Below are 16,187 nucleotides of genomic sequence, written 5' to 3'. Positions count from 1 at the left end.
TATATACACAGAAAATATTTTTAAAAATGCATTTTTTTGAAAGAGCTAAAATTCACCATGGATCGGACGATGTTCACCATGCACCGGACAAACGATATATTGAACCGATAAATGTCATATTTTTATTTGCAGTGATCCTTAAAACCTCTTAAATGCTTATTAAAAAGTGATATCCGAAAATTACTTGCTAAAATCAGTTTAAAGTTTACTCTTTATTTCAGTTTAGATGATCAAATTGAGAGAGAATGAGAAGGAGAGAGAGAGAAAAAGAGAGAGAGAAAGAGAGAGCACCTGAGAAAGCTGTCATCGACCTATAGTCGACCTATAGTCCTTTCTTTTAATCAACCTCCACTGCAAAGTGTTTATTGTAGTGGGAAAAAACTTGCGATTTGTAAATAATTACCCTTTCTAGTACGAAAGTACAAGAAGCATCACACCGGAAATGTCTGTTCCGGTTGCATTTTCACTTTAGCGTTTACGTAGAGTGGTTGCACCATGCGGTTGGCCTGCTGGAGCGTTCTGTGGTTTTGCTATTGTGGCCTCCTTGCAGTGTAAGTTTGCTTTGAATTGCTATTGTAACTATTTTTTCGTGAAATGATGCAATATTTTTCGATCAATTCTGCAGCTGCATAGGTAGAGGTGACAAAGCGCATTTCTCAGCTTTCACTGGGCATAGGCCTGTGTAGCTAACATTAAAAAAACTGTTTCGTTTAGATATTGCATTTGGCTCAGTGCATTGTAGCTTAATTAAACCTGTTGCCTGAAAAAATGTATATCAAATCATTATTTTGTACTTATTAGTTTTTCATATACCCTTTCAAAAGGTCTGATATTCAACAAAGAAAAATGCCAGGGTCTGCGGTTAGGTAACATATTGTTGACCATGTTAACAAGGAGACTTAAGTAAGGGTAGGTCCAAAAATAGGGTATATAGGTACAATGTAAGTAAAAAAAAAATTTCTTGTGATATTGATGTTTGGATCTGAGATTCCATATCTTTTGAACATACTGAATATAAAAATAATGAATAAGAAATAAGACTTAATAAGTCTTATATGTAATTACATTTTCATCTATAATTATTTTGTTAAGGATGATACTTTTGTTAACGACATGAAATAGCAACGAACACAGACTTCACTGCGTGAAAATTTGGCTTTACAAAACAAGTAAAGATAATGTAAATTTATCATTTACAATGCCTTTAATTGGCTTTTCTGAAAAAAGTCAAAGTTGGAAAAGGTAACCTTTACATTAACTTTACATGCACTTAAATATGATGTAATGTCCCACTTTATCTTGACTTTACAAAAAAGTAAAGTTAATATTTACAACCATTAAACACAGTATTTAGTATATATTAAATCTGATAATTACAGATCTTAAATTTAATTAAATACCATCTTTAATAACCACAATCTGATATTTACAAACCTTAAATTTAATTAAATACCATCTTTAATAACCACAAAAGTTAATAAGCTCTGTTTTCCATTCCAGTGAATGAAGCCTTATTCAAATTATAAATATAAAGTTTTTTTCTTCCAAATTGATAAGTTGCGGAAATGTAAACATCACAATTAATATACAAATTCAATAAAAAAGCTGACTTTAACTTTGTTTATTACAATACAAAACATTTCTTTTTACAAACATAAGATCAAAATCATCAAGATTCTTGGCAGTATATGTTGCCCACATCCTATCCTGCAAATTACATACATATCAAAGACAGAGTACATTTCACGAATATGGTTGTTTTGTATGTGTCACTGACATGTTTTATAATAAAACCAACTGTACATTCTTGAATTAAAGTTGTGAATCAACATAAAACTATGTCCTCTTTCTTGTGGATATTGTTTTTAGTGGAAATCAACAAATGTCAAAATGTTTTTGTCACACCTCCCTTTTCAGAGTCCAAAACTTTTTTCCCCGTGCAGGCATTTTCCTAATGCTTTTCCTAAAAGAAAAAGAAAATCTATAAGTATTTTTTCAGTGCCACACATAAGTATGAATATTTTCAAAGGCGTCTGTGTTATCAGAATTCACAATACCATGATTTATAAAAATAAAAACAAGAAACAACCTAATTTATAAATAAATAGTTCTAAAAATGACCTTTTACCTTAAAAAGCAAAAAATGCAAATTTATGAATTTAATGAGCGGAACTCTTGTTATTGACATTTCATATGAAGAATCAATGGTTAGGTCATGTATCCCTTATCACAAAAAGCCTATACATTACAATTTGAGAACTATGTATTTTTTTAAGGGTACTATACAAAAACAAAGAATAAATCCCTGAAATATTGGGAAATCATAGGTTTCCTGACTACTCTGTTGTCAGTTTACAAAGAGAACAATATAGTGCTACATATTTAGTTTAGCTGTACATGTATACAGAATGATACTCAAGCTATGGTTTAGGATATATGTACCTTTTTCTCCAATCGCATGTTTCAGCTCATGAACTTTTTCCTGATATGGAACAGTTAAAGGACTTTAGGTGAGAGTCCCTCAAATTGAAGATGACAATCATGCTGAAATAGAATTCATACCGTGATTAACATTTTCTGCATATGGACAAATTAATATAGTCAATATTTTTATAAAAAATTATGAGTTTGAAACAAACCACTGAACATGGTCACCAAAGAATGAATTGATTTTGAAAATTAATACACAGTGCAATCACAAATAATAGCTATGAATTAACAAACACCTTTATATTATGTTTATGTTTTTCTATCAAGAATAATCTAAAATTTGATCTTAAACAATACTTGCCATTTATAATATGAAAGTTGAGAACCCGCCTCTTCTTCATGACAGATCTTTTAATTTTCTCATGGTAGGCTGAGTAGCTTGAGACTATACAAAGGAAATTTTTTTTTTTACAAATATATGATGATATTGACTCCCGAGCAAGTCACGCACTAAATAATGTTAATGTTTGTTCAAGTAACAGATTTCATGAAATTTATTATAAAAATGTGCTTGTACCAAAGAACACTGGGATCTTAAATCTGGGTAATCATGTTTTGTCGTCTTCCTCGCCCTGTCTTGCTGTTTTCCCTTCAACAATCTGCATACTGAATTCACTTTACCTGTGTTTAAAGAAAATGGACACGGTTTAAAATACAAAATAAAACAAATTTATTTGTTATACCTTTAAAAAATTGTTCCTATACAAATCTATACAGAAAAAAGTCTAACATTTTTAATGTTTTGCTGAGCGGGCATAAAAAAATCGATGTTGGACCGCTGAGTGAGATGTTGGACCGCTTGGAGATATGTTGGACCGCTTACGTCACAGAATTTTCTCATTTTCATTCTTTGGTTTTAAACAGTGACAGATCTAATGTTACATTACGGAATATAGTACAAAATACACGTGTGTCAAAAAAATATAAATAAAATGTTAACAAAACATTTAAAGAAAATGGACACAGTTTAACGGCCTAGGCAGAATAAAACAAACTTATTTATCAAATTTGGAGTTGAAACTCTCATCCAACTCTAAGTTTTATGACATTTGAAAGTGAAAATTCTCTGTAATAAGCAAAAATCCGGTTTTCAGTTTCAAATTCACGGCATGACTTGGTTTTTACTACTCATTTTAGTCCAACTCCAGAATATGTTTTTCTTTGTCTTGTTTAATTCATACACCTTTACAGAATTACGTGACGCACATAAACATTTAATCCCAAAATTGTCAAAAATACTTATCTAATATCCTGGCAGTATTAAATAACATACAAAGCGTCGTTTTGCGTGAATTTGATTAGTTTCATTCATTCACAACATGCACAATGTACTGATCTGAAAGTGAAAGTGAAAACGGCTGGAAATCGTAAACAAACCTTTAGAGCATGCCAACCCGGGAGTTCGAGCAGTTGTCAAGGCAAGAATCTTCTTAAATCTAGATGAAGTATCAAAATATTACCGCTGGTTTCAAACTTCGTCAAAATAACGATGCAGACCCGCTCAACTTGATTTGAAATGATTGGCTATTCAACCGAATACACAGTGCCATATTTGGGTTACTGTTCAGAGTAGGTCGTTCGTTTTACATTCGAGAAGATTTATATATTACTTGAATGAAGAGGAAAACATAATACTGAGCTGACAACAGTGTGTTAAGTATTTTTTCAGTGTAGTTTACGATACAGGCTGTAAATGTGCTAGAGATTTTATTGATGTTGAAGCTTGTAAATAAAACCAATAAACGTAGGACTTATTCACGGCAATGTATGGGAACCAGAGCAGGGAACCAGTCTAGAATGCAAAGAAAATTCCGCCAAGTAAACAAAGAAAGAGCTTTGGGATGTTGTCAGTTGTATACATTATGTGCGACGGTGACTGCAAGGTAATACATGTGTCTTTTTTGTTGCGAATAATTCGTTTCATTTTATTATGGAAATTTATCCGTCCCAACACTGGCAGAAATATAATTAATCTGACTTCAAAATTCCTTCCTCTGTTCCCCCAAGTACATGTAACACTTTTCTCTCTCATTTTTAAAATTTTCATTGTATATTTTTGTAGAAGCAAGGAATGTGGAGCTAATGCATGCTGCTAAGGATGGAAAGGTCTTGTGTTTATTGGTCATGCCTGAGACACCAGTCACAGTTTTTAGGTAATTCTTGATTTTTTTACACAGATTTTGAATTATTGAAAGAAATAAATGCATTTTTCATTCAAAGATAAATGTAAACTTCTAGAGACATGAAACAATTAAGTTTTTTTGATATATTAATTGACTGTGTACCATTCATTGTTGAAAATGGATTAATTTCAGTATAGCTATCAATTATTTTATGTAAATAATATATTTTTCATGTAAGATGTGTATATTTCCTCACACAGAGTTTTTTAAAGAGGAGAAACAACAGGTAGTTAATTATGGTAATAATCATATATATTTATGAAAATTTTAAGTTGCATTAATCTTTAAAAATTCATTTAAAGTCCGTTGAAGGGGCATTTTGTTTTCAATGGGCATTCCGATTTTTCCATTAAGTGGTTGGCATGTGAATATATCTGCTGTAGATTCGTTTATTACCAATTTTATTTAATTTTTCGTGATCTTGGATAATTTGTAGGTTTCTTTAACACTGGCAGAAATATAAAAATGTCCTGACATTATAGTTCTTTTTTCTGTGGCGATAGTTATTTTCAAATGGGGCACAAGGAGGATACATTTAATTTGAAAATTTAAACAATCGCTCTCATTTTTAAAATTTTCATATGTATATTTTGTGTAGATCAGAAAAAATAGGAGTTATGCTTTGCTAAGGAGGTAAAACTTTGTGATATTGTATGTCATGTTCACCATCACAGTTGACAACTCATCTCCATTTTACATCTTTAGTAACTTAATTGTTTTCAAAATTTAGAAGCCAATGTTTGCAATTTTGCATTCAATATAAAAAAAAGTTGCTAACAAAATCCTTTTTTTTTTTCAAATTGTATTAAAAAAAATTGCATGATTAAGTATGTGATGAATATATTTAGCCTTATAATAACTCACATTGTTATAAAAATATTTGGCCAGGTCATGGTATAAATGAGATCATTTTTTATTTCAAAATTTTTTTCCAACATTTGAAATTTTAAGGATTTTTTTTCTCAATATAAACATTTTTCCTGAGTTTGAGAAAAAATGTTTGAAGGTGGATTTTTTCTCTTTAAAGTTTTTGAAAGAGATATGGGCAAGAAAAAAAAATTATGTTCAAATAAAAAATAACTTCAAGACACACTATAACATGTTAAAAGTGTTCATATTATTTTATATTTTGCAACTTATTCTCTTCTACATTAAGTTATAATATATATAAAACAAGTATATATAATATAATATATAAGTCCCTGAATTACTTTGTTTTGAACTTGAAAATCATTTAAAAGTGCAGGGTTGTAGAGATAACATTAATGCACAGTTTGCAAATTTTTTAAGGCTTTTTCTGTAGCTGCGCAGTTCTTAAGGCATATCAAAGGCATTTTTCTGCAAAAGTATAGATTATATATGCACAACATGCATTCGATTATGCATATTTATTGTATTTTTATCAAAAAGACTTAAAATTTGATCAAAATATATTGTATTTTAGCCATTTGAAGAAATGTTTACATTTTGCTCTCACTGCACTAAAGGTGGCCGTACATCCCCCTTGTAACTGATTAAATAAACTATTTTTCATTATATATATTTCTAGAGATGCGTAAGTTGGATACTCACTTCATGATTTTATGTAAAGAATATATTTAAATTATTTCCTCACATTTTTTAAAGAGGCCAGGTATGGTGAAGAGATAATTCATTTTTTATTCAAAATTTCATTTTCCATGCATTTGTACAATGTACAGGGAGTCTGTATGCACCTGAGGTGAGCGTCAGATTTAATTTTGAAGGTTGATTACTTTCAGATGTTGTGATGAAGATTGTTGAAAGAGATTATCAACATAGAACCAATCCATATGAATGTGCAAGTCAGGTGAGAACTGGACTTCAACTGTAATCAAGAAATGTTATATATTGCTAAGCTTAGTGAAAGCACACCACAAACATTTTAAGTATCTCAGTAAGTTTCATGGATATTACAGATGTTACATATGTTTGACATTGAGTTGCTTTGTCTAAATTTCCATTATGTTTAGTTATACATGTTTTAAGTTACTTAAGTATGTCTTCAAAATTTTGTGCTTTAATTTCAATAGAAGTAATAATGAAAACCTATCTAAAAATTGTATTGTTTTTCTTTATAATTTTGAAAATGATTTTTTAGGACTTGTACAACACCTGAGTACCCAGATGACTGTTGAACTAATTGGTGAACAAGAAAAGATGTCAGAGAGGGGAATCCAATACAGTTGTCAAGAATATATACTGTTATCAATGATATGATCAAAAATTTGTAAACTTGTAGTGATTTAGAATATCTAATCTCTAATATAACTCTTCATTACTTAATTGTTCACACATTATCATCTTATTTGTATATTAATTGCCCCCTCTTATATAACTCCCTGCTGATCCTAATGACCTGTGTATTGACTCTTGATCTTAAGGATCTTATAATGTGCTCCTGATCGTCAGGAGCAGATCTTGAGTATATCTATAGTGCGACAGAATTTTAGAATAAGATAGGAAGATGGAAATATAGAAGACTTAGTAGATAGAAATGTTAGAGATAGATAAAGCTACATACTTACTTGGAATATTACCTTATATTTCTCGGATTTATATGTACATGTGAATATTTTACTTGGATTTTATTTTTTGTGAATCATTTTTCCTGAATGTTTCTATTTGTGATGTGCTGTGTAAATAAACTGTAGACTAGAATTTCGGCATCTATTTTCAAGATATGAGGAACAAGGATAAATTGATTTATAAATGCAAACTGAGATTATGAAATGTGTTGTAAGACTGCCCGGTGGGGCGCTACAAGCTAACTAGGAAATATCTTGGAGATTTATAGATGAACATGCAAGCATTCATGATTTTGTATGTTATTCAGCCAGAGAGTTTTTGCACAAATTCAATTTTCAGTACAGTAATTTAAACTGGATGTGTAATTTTCAGTACAGTTATGTAAAATGAATATGTTACTTATTATGATTGTCAGTTTCTCAACAGGACATAATTGTAGTTTATTTATATGCAGATTTGCAGAACAAACCACACAGAACTTTTTTTCTCTTTGTGCATCATGATCATACACTTGTAAACCTTTTACACCACCATGATTACATATTTTAAAATTTATTATGTTGACGTGTAAATCGAGCACACACATGAAAAAGTGTACGCGTATAGCTGGATACATTACATATGCAAACATACATCTACCATAACCTATTACATATTTTCCAAGGTGTGTGAAGTCGAGCACATACATGAAAATGTGTGAAGCTGGACACATACACAAATACACATGCATCTGCCACAACCTATTACATATTTTCCAAGGTGTGTGAAGTCGAGCACATACATGAAAGTGTGTGAAGCTGGACACATACACAAATACACATGCATCTGCCACAACCTATTACATATTTTCCAAGGTGTGTGAAGTCGAGCACATACATGAAAGTGTGTGAAGCTGGACACATACACAAATACACATGCATCTGCCACAACCTATTACATATTTTCCAAGGCGTGTGAAGCCAAGCACATACATGAAAATATGTGAAGCTGGACACATATGCAAACACACTAACATTTACCACAGACATAAAAACATAATCTAAACTTAATCAAGCACAGACAGGCTCACGGGGTGAAGCTGGACTCGTACATGATCTCATGCATTTTGCAAACTGCATCCTCGCATATATTCTATTAGATTTTTCACCATTTTTTGAGTTTGTGAATATGTAAAATGCATCATTTTGCATTACAAGTTGAAGATGTTATTAGCCTGTATATAAGTGCAAATCAAATAGCCTTTTATGTAATTTTTTTCCACATTCTATTTAAACTGCAAAGTTTATTTTATAAATGTACATGCACCATTAAGAATAAATAATGTACCGGTATTATATTTTAAAGTGAAATGAGACCTCCATTTCAAAAGCAGAAATGTGAAATTTATACTTATCATCTGTATTATTTTTTTCTATTTTTTTCTCACATGTATCTGAATGTTTAAAGGAAAACAAAAGACAAAGATAGCTCAATATAATGTTTATATTCAAGGTTATAACTGGATATTGTTTGTGCTGTATATCTGACTCATCATATGATGAGAAGCAAAAATGCAGAATATTTTAGATCATTTTTGTTTGGAAAATGAAAATTATCAATATGCCAATTTTTCCCATTGTTATATTATTAATTACTCTATCATTAATATCAATGTACATATTAAAGATCTATGCCATCCAATTCAGAGATTTGTAGGCAATCCTGGTGCAGATAATATTTTTTTCCTGTGTTTTGTAGTATAGCGGGAACACATTGTATGTGAGGAACCTATATTAATTGTTTTGGTTGTATATGTGGGCATGGCCAAAGGAAGGCCAATGAGAAATGAGTATTCAGTAAGGTGTTCAAATCATTCTAAGCCAGTGCTCTTCAATAAACACAGGTTTTTTTGCTTTATATATAATCTATATATCATATTTGTATAAATATAGTGGTAATGGAAATAACAAAACTGTTGAAATGTATTTTAATTTGGATTTTTTCATACATGCAAATATTATAGGATGTTCCTGCATTTTTAACTATTGCACCGAATGCACGTCCGGCATTCTCCCTTGAGACATTATTTACATAGCGACGGACACAGGTTTTCCATAGTAAACCATCTATGGTTTTTGCCTGGGCGGTTTTTAATGTCAGTGATAGAGATACTATTTATTAAATGTAAAATATTTTACAAATGCATTGCAGTGCTTTATTGTTTCACATTCAATGTAATGTATGTTAAATATTTATGTATTGTTACATTTATCAAAATAAACGCCAGCTGCTCCAACTAAGCTAACCTGGCTTACAGCATAGGTGTTGTATTATTTGAGGTGTAGTCTGTCAAATAATGATGAGTCGAGTGTTTGATTCTGTAGATGACCATTTCTAATACTAATTTCAACTGGAAATGGATTCAAGATAATTAAAAAAATATTTGACGTTTTTCTTAAAATTCTGGGTACTGACTAGATTAGATTCTTTGAACAAACTGAAAATCCAAAGAATAAGTGTATTAGACAATAGTCAGCATTTAAATAAGACTTTTATAAAATATGTATATTTTATGAACTTTAATATGGCATTAAAGGTGAAAGGTTATATTTAATTATCTTTTCGTGCAAGTAAAGGTTACCTTTTCACCTTTACTTTTTGTAAAGTTAATACAAAGATGACCTTGCTTTTTGGAGCACCTTTAATGAAATTTACTTTGCAAGTAAAGTTTTGTAAAGGTGTTTTTTCAAGCAGTGCTTCTTGCAGTCAGCAAGTGCACCATTATGATTTCGTAAGACTAAGAGAAAGAAATGGTCATGGAAACAAAGAATGGAGGCATATAAGGCGATGTCAATCCCCTGCTCTGAGAAAAAACATTTCTCAATGCTAAAAGTTCATGAAAGCGATATTGTTTAAACAAAATTATAATTTTAATGCAATTACTGAATTTCATGGTTTTAATATTGTATTAATAATTTATTTTTTTTACTCATCTTTATTTTTGTAAGATTCGATTTTTCAGGGTTTGGCACAATAATTAACCACTACGCTACGAAGTATATGTGTTATCGATGTCTGTCAGTATGATTAAAATGAATGAGTTTGTTGATAAAAATTACGGCAGGTCGAGTAACTGGAAACACATATATTTTTGATAGCCTTAAAGGGTAAAAATGATTGATCAAATTATAAAATGAATAATTTTGTAATTCAACAAGATTCAGACATCTGAAACTTGTTATTTATTTTTTTTTCTTATGATCTTTTAACATTTTTTTTTCTCAGATTTTAATTTCTTTTTTCTTTCTTTCTCCTTTTTTTCTTCTTCTTTCAGAAGCTTAGCCTTGTATGCCTCATCACAGGTTAAGACAAAAAACCCATCCTTCTTTGATGTTTTGGTTTAGTTGGAGCCTTCACTCTAGGAATATCTCAAAGAATGCTTGTTGAGTCATCGGTAACTACTTGTAGCTAATAATGGAAAAACATTTTTTATTGTTAAATATTTTACATTTGCTGATATCTTTCCTTATATAACAATGCTAATAAAATTGAAATTCAATTTTCAATGACAAGCAGTTTGTTACATGATCAAACTTTCTCAACCGCTCAACCTCAACTACATGTATGACAGCATGTAGCCTATGACTGTATCACAAAAAAGACAAATAGGCAAAGGGAAAATCGTAGAAATTTTAATAAATAGAAAATTCAATGTTTTGTAGTTGAATATGGAATTTATTTATTCAACTACAAAACATACCCTTTGTTACATGTATAGAAATTAAACTGGAGTATACCTTAGACTTTAATGTTTTCCATGTTTGAAATAGAGGATCATCAACCACTGAAATTCCATAATTGAAACAGGTCTCATACAGAAGCTTTTTGTCTTCAGGTATTGAGCACTCAATGGCAGCCAGAGCTAAATCCGGAGGACAGTCACTTGAACCTTCAGTTGTGACAGCAATGGGTTGAGGAGTTGGCCCAACATCAACAAATGAACACCCCATGTCCAATAATGCCTGAACCTCCTCAGCAGAAAACTGAGGAATGTCTTCAACGACTGGTTGTAATTTTAAGTAATTTATAGTTTTATTGTAAGTTTATTTTCTAAATTGAAAAAAAAAATAATGTGATTGTCAGTCTGTAAACGTAATTACATGCATTGTTTAATCATTTTCTAAATTTACCTAGTATATAAAATTACCATAGTATACACTATTTTCAAACTGTATTGTAATTTACATGTATGCACATACCACAAACTTAATTTTGATAACATTCCATTAAAGGTAGAAAAATAAATACAAGCAAACTTGTGGGCTAAAAATTCTTGAATACAGAGAGAGTTAACCCAGTTAAGTTTAGAATCTGAGAGAATGTAGGCTTGAACATATAATCAATGTTGAATGTATGAAAAAAATAATTGATATTTCAGTAATTCAATTTAGTAAAGAGCTCAATTTCTAAATTAAATTGATTGCTACATTTTACGAAGAAAGAATTTTTTTTTATACATTTTCCACCCATGAATGTGATGGGAGGAGGGGTGAAAAATGTTTTGTGTTCCATTTGTCTGTTTGTAACTTTATATTTTTTTTTCATTATTAATTTCAGTGATGCTATTGTAGGTGATAGCAGGTGTTCCTTGGAATAGTCAAGTATTGTTTTTAATATAGCACAAAGACACTTTGAACACTCTACCAGAAGGTGTTGGAGCAGGTGGACTTTCTCCAGCCATCCCGGGTGTGGAATTTGACAGTTCTGACATCAGTGGAAATGCAGATAAGGTAGATCCACTGCCATTATCCTTGTCACATAGTAAATTTCATAATCATGTATATATATGTACCACTCAGTACACTTCAGTTGATTTGTACCTCATCTTAACTCGGCTGTATCATGTAAACCACTCTTGAATTGGGGCTATTTTATGGACAATATGGCTGCACTCTGTAGTATATGCAGGATGTGCTGATTTCTATCCCTTGATAAATGTAATTTTGTGAAGATACTTATTACATGTTTCATGGAAAGTGTTATTTTAAATGTTGCCTTACTGTTCTTGAAGATTTTGAGCATATGAGAAATCCTTGTTTATTGTCCTTTTCAAAGTGTTTCATGTTCCTAAAGGGGTAAAAAGGCAGCCATTTCACAAATGCTAGGTGGATATATGCATGTCAACAAGTTAACCTACATGTAGCTAGTACAGCCAAGGTTTGATGAAGGCAATTAATGGAATCATCTGAGTGTTGCTGAATGAATGATGTAAATTAAGTACTATTACAATGGCTCAAGGATAAAAATAAAATTATGGTCACATGAACATGTTTTAAGGAGATGTAAAAATGCCTTGTTCAAATACTAGTGTTATTTAAGGGAAAACATTTGCAAATGTAAATATATACATATAAGCCATTTAATGGCACAGTGTCTGTTTAATAAAGATCTTTTTCCAATATACCTGCAGGGTCAGCATACACGTTTGATGGGAGGAAGGCTTCCTCAGGAATTGCTGCAGGATCAAGTGGTGATATTCCAGTAACCCGAAACCCATTTATAAGATATGAAGGCTTCAGACTATTCCACGCTCTTGAGAAAAGGCGGAAGAAGTTTCCATGTGTGATGGGACAGGCAGTTTCCATAATGAAAGTTGTATTGACTTCACGCCATTTCTTTTTTAGGGGCCCAAACACAGACCTGAAATTTGATATGATCATAGCAAAGAGAAGGATATATATGAGTAAGCTAATTATTTCACAAAGAGGAAAGTAAATCATGCCTATCTAATGGTTGTAGCCAATGAAAGCAATGAGCTGGTATTTCCATCAGTACAATGTTGTTCTCTCGAGCACATTCAATAAGCTCTACATGATGGTGGCTATCATGTCCATCAAATATTAAAATCTGTGGACGTTCAGGACCTATGTTCGGCAGAAAAACTTTCTGAAACCATAAGAGCGACAAACCCTATGGGAAGAAAAGTAAAAGTTGGAAATGAAAGTCATTATAATATTTGTTGAAATATACATGTATTTTTTATTCAATTATATCAAATATTGAGATATAGAAGTAAATTAAAATTTCTATTAATACCATACCTGTTTTATCCATCCAGAGTCGGACACACTGACAAAAGAACCAATAGGGGCATTTTCAGAATCCCAAGATCTCAGGGCAACCTGTGTTTTTCCCTTCATAATGAAATGGGGTGGTATGAATTTACCAGCAGCACTCCCACAGGCAAGAATTGTAACATGCTCCCTACTTCCAGTCTTGGACTGGATGTACTTTGTGCCAGTTCTAATAAGATTTTTAAAAGAAGAAATGACTCAAGAAAAAAATTGTTAAATTGCAGTAAAGAATGAAATCTGAAGAATAGCTGAGCCATTGTCAATCATATTTATCAAGAAGCAAACTAAGGTATTTTAGAATAAAATTTGTTTTGATTATGATCCCCCCTTCCTGGGCAAAATTTTGCATAATATATACAGATCATCTTGAAAATAATCTGCAAAAATCAGCAAAACCATGATTGATATTAATATAGAAGTATCCTCAGGTAGCGCAGATTCAAACAACTATGCTTACTTGAAATTTCCGCCTGCATTTTTACACCTGTACATTTCAATACTGATGGAATTTGCCAATAAATTTAAACTGTTAGGTCACCTGCGCACTCAGGTCACCTATAATTGCTATCCCTTTTCGTCAGTCGTCGCTCGTTGTCCGTCTTATGTTAACATTTGAACATTTTCAGCTTCTTCTCTGAAACCACTGAACCAATTTCAACCAAATTCGGTACACAGCTTCTAAGGAAGAATAGAGGAATTGTGATTTGGTGTAAGGGGGGGGGTGCTCTATTGATTTTATAGTGAAAATACATTAATTATTTGACAATCTTTTCCTTTGCCTCTGGGTATTATACCAATGATCTAAGTTTATATATTTATGATGAAGAAAGGTGCATCTAGCAAAATGTTTAATTTCATCCCCCCTAGGTCAAGGGTATTTGGGAGGGGGGGAGGAGTACATAGTCTGAAAATAAGTGAATGCTTTTGAAATCTGCTGTTTTTTATTAATCAAACATTTATGAGGAAATAAAATTTATGATAAAATTTCCAAAATTTTTAAATATGTGGCCCCAGGGTCGGTGGTTCCCGTGGGGTGGGGTGCATAACTGGTTATAAAGTGGAAGTGCATTTTCTCTTGGTTACTCTGATCTACCTCGTTGTATTAAGTTCCTAGAGTTGAAGAGTTGTTACATGATACTCAGATGACCTTTAATGTCCGTGAGCCTCTTGTTCAAAACAAAGAATAGATCAATGGTAATTGATAAATTATTTTAATACTAGTGCTATATAATAAATTCTCCCTGTTTCCACTCTTACAATAGGGGAGTGGGGGGGATAAACTGATTTCCGCTTTCTGCTCAGGTGAGCGATGTGGTCCATGGACCTCTTGTTTTTGAAATGGAACTCTTCCTCTTTGAAGAATTACAGGTTGATCTTTATAGGTCATGACCCTTCATTTTAAGTAAACGTTGGAATCTGAAATATGTAGCATAAAAAGGGGGTGGGTGGGTGAGGGGTTAATGCTTATTTATTGTTCTTTTACCTGGTCACAACCAAGGAACTATCAGATGATAATGAAATAAAACTCTCGTCCATATTCCATATCTTGTTTGGTTGTCCGTCCAGTCCGTAAGTTGTCAATACTTCGCTCAATACAGTGAAGTATTTATTGGTCCGTTCTTTGGTCATAGTCTTGTGTCTAATGCTAGCGGTAGACTCAGGCTGGCGCAGGGACACCTCGCCGCCGTTTCGTTTCTTAAAGAGAGTCCACCACTTTTCAGATGGCACTCCCTTTTTGAAGGATGCCCCTCGCTGTTTTGCCAACGCTGCAGCGGCGCGTTTAAAATTTGACTTGTTGAAGCCAACGCCCATTTCTGCTCTCTCTGTAGCAATTTTGATTAATTGCTTTTCATCAGCCGATGATAAAATAGGAGGTTTTCCATTTACTGTATCCTCCTTCACTCGGCCTGAAATGCGGTCATGCAAAGTCGATTTCGGCACATTATAATGCTGGCTGGCCTTATGAATGGAGAGCTTACGAGCCTTCACATCGGCTATTGCCGCTGCCATAGATTCTTGGTTCCACTTATTTCTTTTAACTGGAGCCATAATGACCCTGTATAACACTGAAATGCAAGAAAAAAAAAACTAACAAATTCTGATAATTAATTCCTTTTACTTTAATACACAATGTAAGACATTTCGCTCAACAACTGATGAACTCGTTCAATGTCATTGTCATGTGTTTTAAAACCAACATTGCACTTTTGCAAAGGCCCAGTCCTTTGACTGAAGCGATCAAGTCCGGATTTGGGCTTTAAGTAAAGGAAACCATGGACAAGATTTTCCCGAACTATTTGAGAGATTTTAGAGGCATCACTCCGTCTAAGATAGGCTTTGCAACGTGTTGTCTGTCTGTCATCACATATGGCAACTGCATTCCGATCTCGGGGATTATCATCATCTAATTTTAAGAAGTAAAGCGAGCCCACTTCTAGTTGTCTAGGACCCCAGTGATGCATTCCCACCGCATAGACGTTTTTGATAATTACGTTTTTCATTTTGGAAGTAAGAAAAGGGATTTTTGATCTGCAAAACAGACAAGATCTTATATACAATAGCATATAATTGTGGCAAAAGGGGGAAGACCTACAATTTCGTCTAGGAGAGGACAATGATCTTAGAAGTGCGTTAAGTGTAGGCGCAGAGGAGGAAGACCCCCCCCCCCCCCCGGAAAAAAAACTATATATGATAAAAAAAAGTATATAGAACACTGGGCCAATTAATCGCTTCCAATGTACACCCGAATTATACCTGGGTATAAGATAGTAATAAAATGCTAAATTACTGCGCATTAACCTGTTTCTACAGTATGGGCAAATTTTACTTTATCGAATTACTTATATCTATAATT

The 16,187-nt window shown here is 32.4% G+C and overlaps 1 protein-coding gene and 4 long non-coding RNA genes across 5 annotated transcripts; 2 read left to right on the top strand and 3 right to left on the bottom strand.

The window, feature by feature from the left end:
* The first annotated feature begins 504 nt into the window (after positions 1 to 504).
* LOC134249050 (uncharacterized) lies at positions 505 to 12,035 on the top strand. Its single transcript, XR_009988205.1, has 4 exons — positions 505 to 551; positions 10,534 to 10,653; positions 11,095 to 11,268; positions 11,886 to 12,035. It is a non-coding gene; the product is annotated as an uncharacterized LOC134249050 (long non-coding RNA).
* On the bottom strand, positions 1,607 to 2,543 carry LOC134249048 (uncharacterized). The gene is made up of 2 exons (XR_009988203.1): positions 2,443 to 2,543; positions 1,607 to 1,963 (listed from the first exon to the last, which is right to left on the bottom strand). It is a non-coding gene; the product is annotated as an uncharacterized LOC134249048 (long non-coding RNA).
* LOC134249049 (uncharacterized) lies at positions 2,788 to 4,002 on the bottom strand. Its single transcript, XR_009988204.1, has 3 exons — positions 3,868 to 4,002; positions 3,008 to 3,111; positions 2,788 to 2,875 (listed from the first exon to the last, which is right to left on the bottom strand). It is a non-coding gene; the product is annotated as an uncharacterized LOC134249049 (long non-coding RNA).
* On the top strand, positions 6,239 to 9,518 carry LOC134249047 (uncharacterized). The gene is made up of 2 exons (XR_009988202.1): positions 6,239 to 6,501; positions 6,793 to 9,518. It is a non-coding gene; the product is annotated as an uncharacterized LOC134249047 (long non-coding RNA).
* Positions 12,036 to 12,674: 639 nt separating the features above from the next.
* Positions 12,675 to 15,382, bottom strand: LOC134249051 (uncharacterized). Its single transcript, XM_062731412.1, has 3 exons — positions 14,817 to 15,382; positions 13,301 to 13,502; positions 12,675 to 13,169 (listed from the first exon to the last, which is right to left on the bottom strand). Exons 1-3 carry the CDS (start codon positions 15,380 to 15,382, stop codon positions 12,957 to 12,959), a joined length of 981 nt encoding a protein of 326 aa, XP_062587396.1. The 3' UTR covers positions 12,675 to 12,956.
* Positions 15,383 to 16,187: the final 805 nt, after the last annotated feature.

Source organism: Saccostrea cucullata, unplaced genomic scaffold, assembly GCF_032062105.1.
Source record: "Saccostrea cucullata isolate Sc308-1 unplaced genomic scaffold, CSIRO_AGI_Scuc_v1 ctg1790, whole genome shotgun sequence".
NCBI lineage: Eukaryota > Metazoa > Mollusca > Bivalvia > Ostreida > Ostreidae > Saccostrea > Saccostrea cuccullata.
The sequence above is the reverse complement of the archived record's forward strand: the minus strand, read 5'-3'. Positions and strand labels throughout refer to the sequence as shown.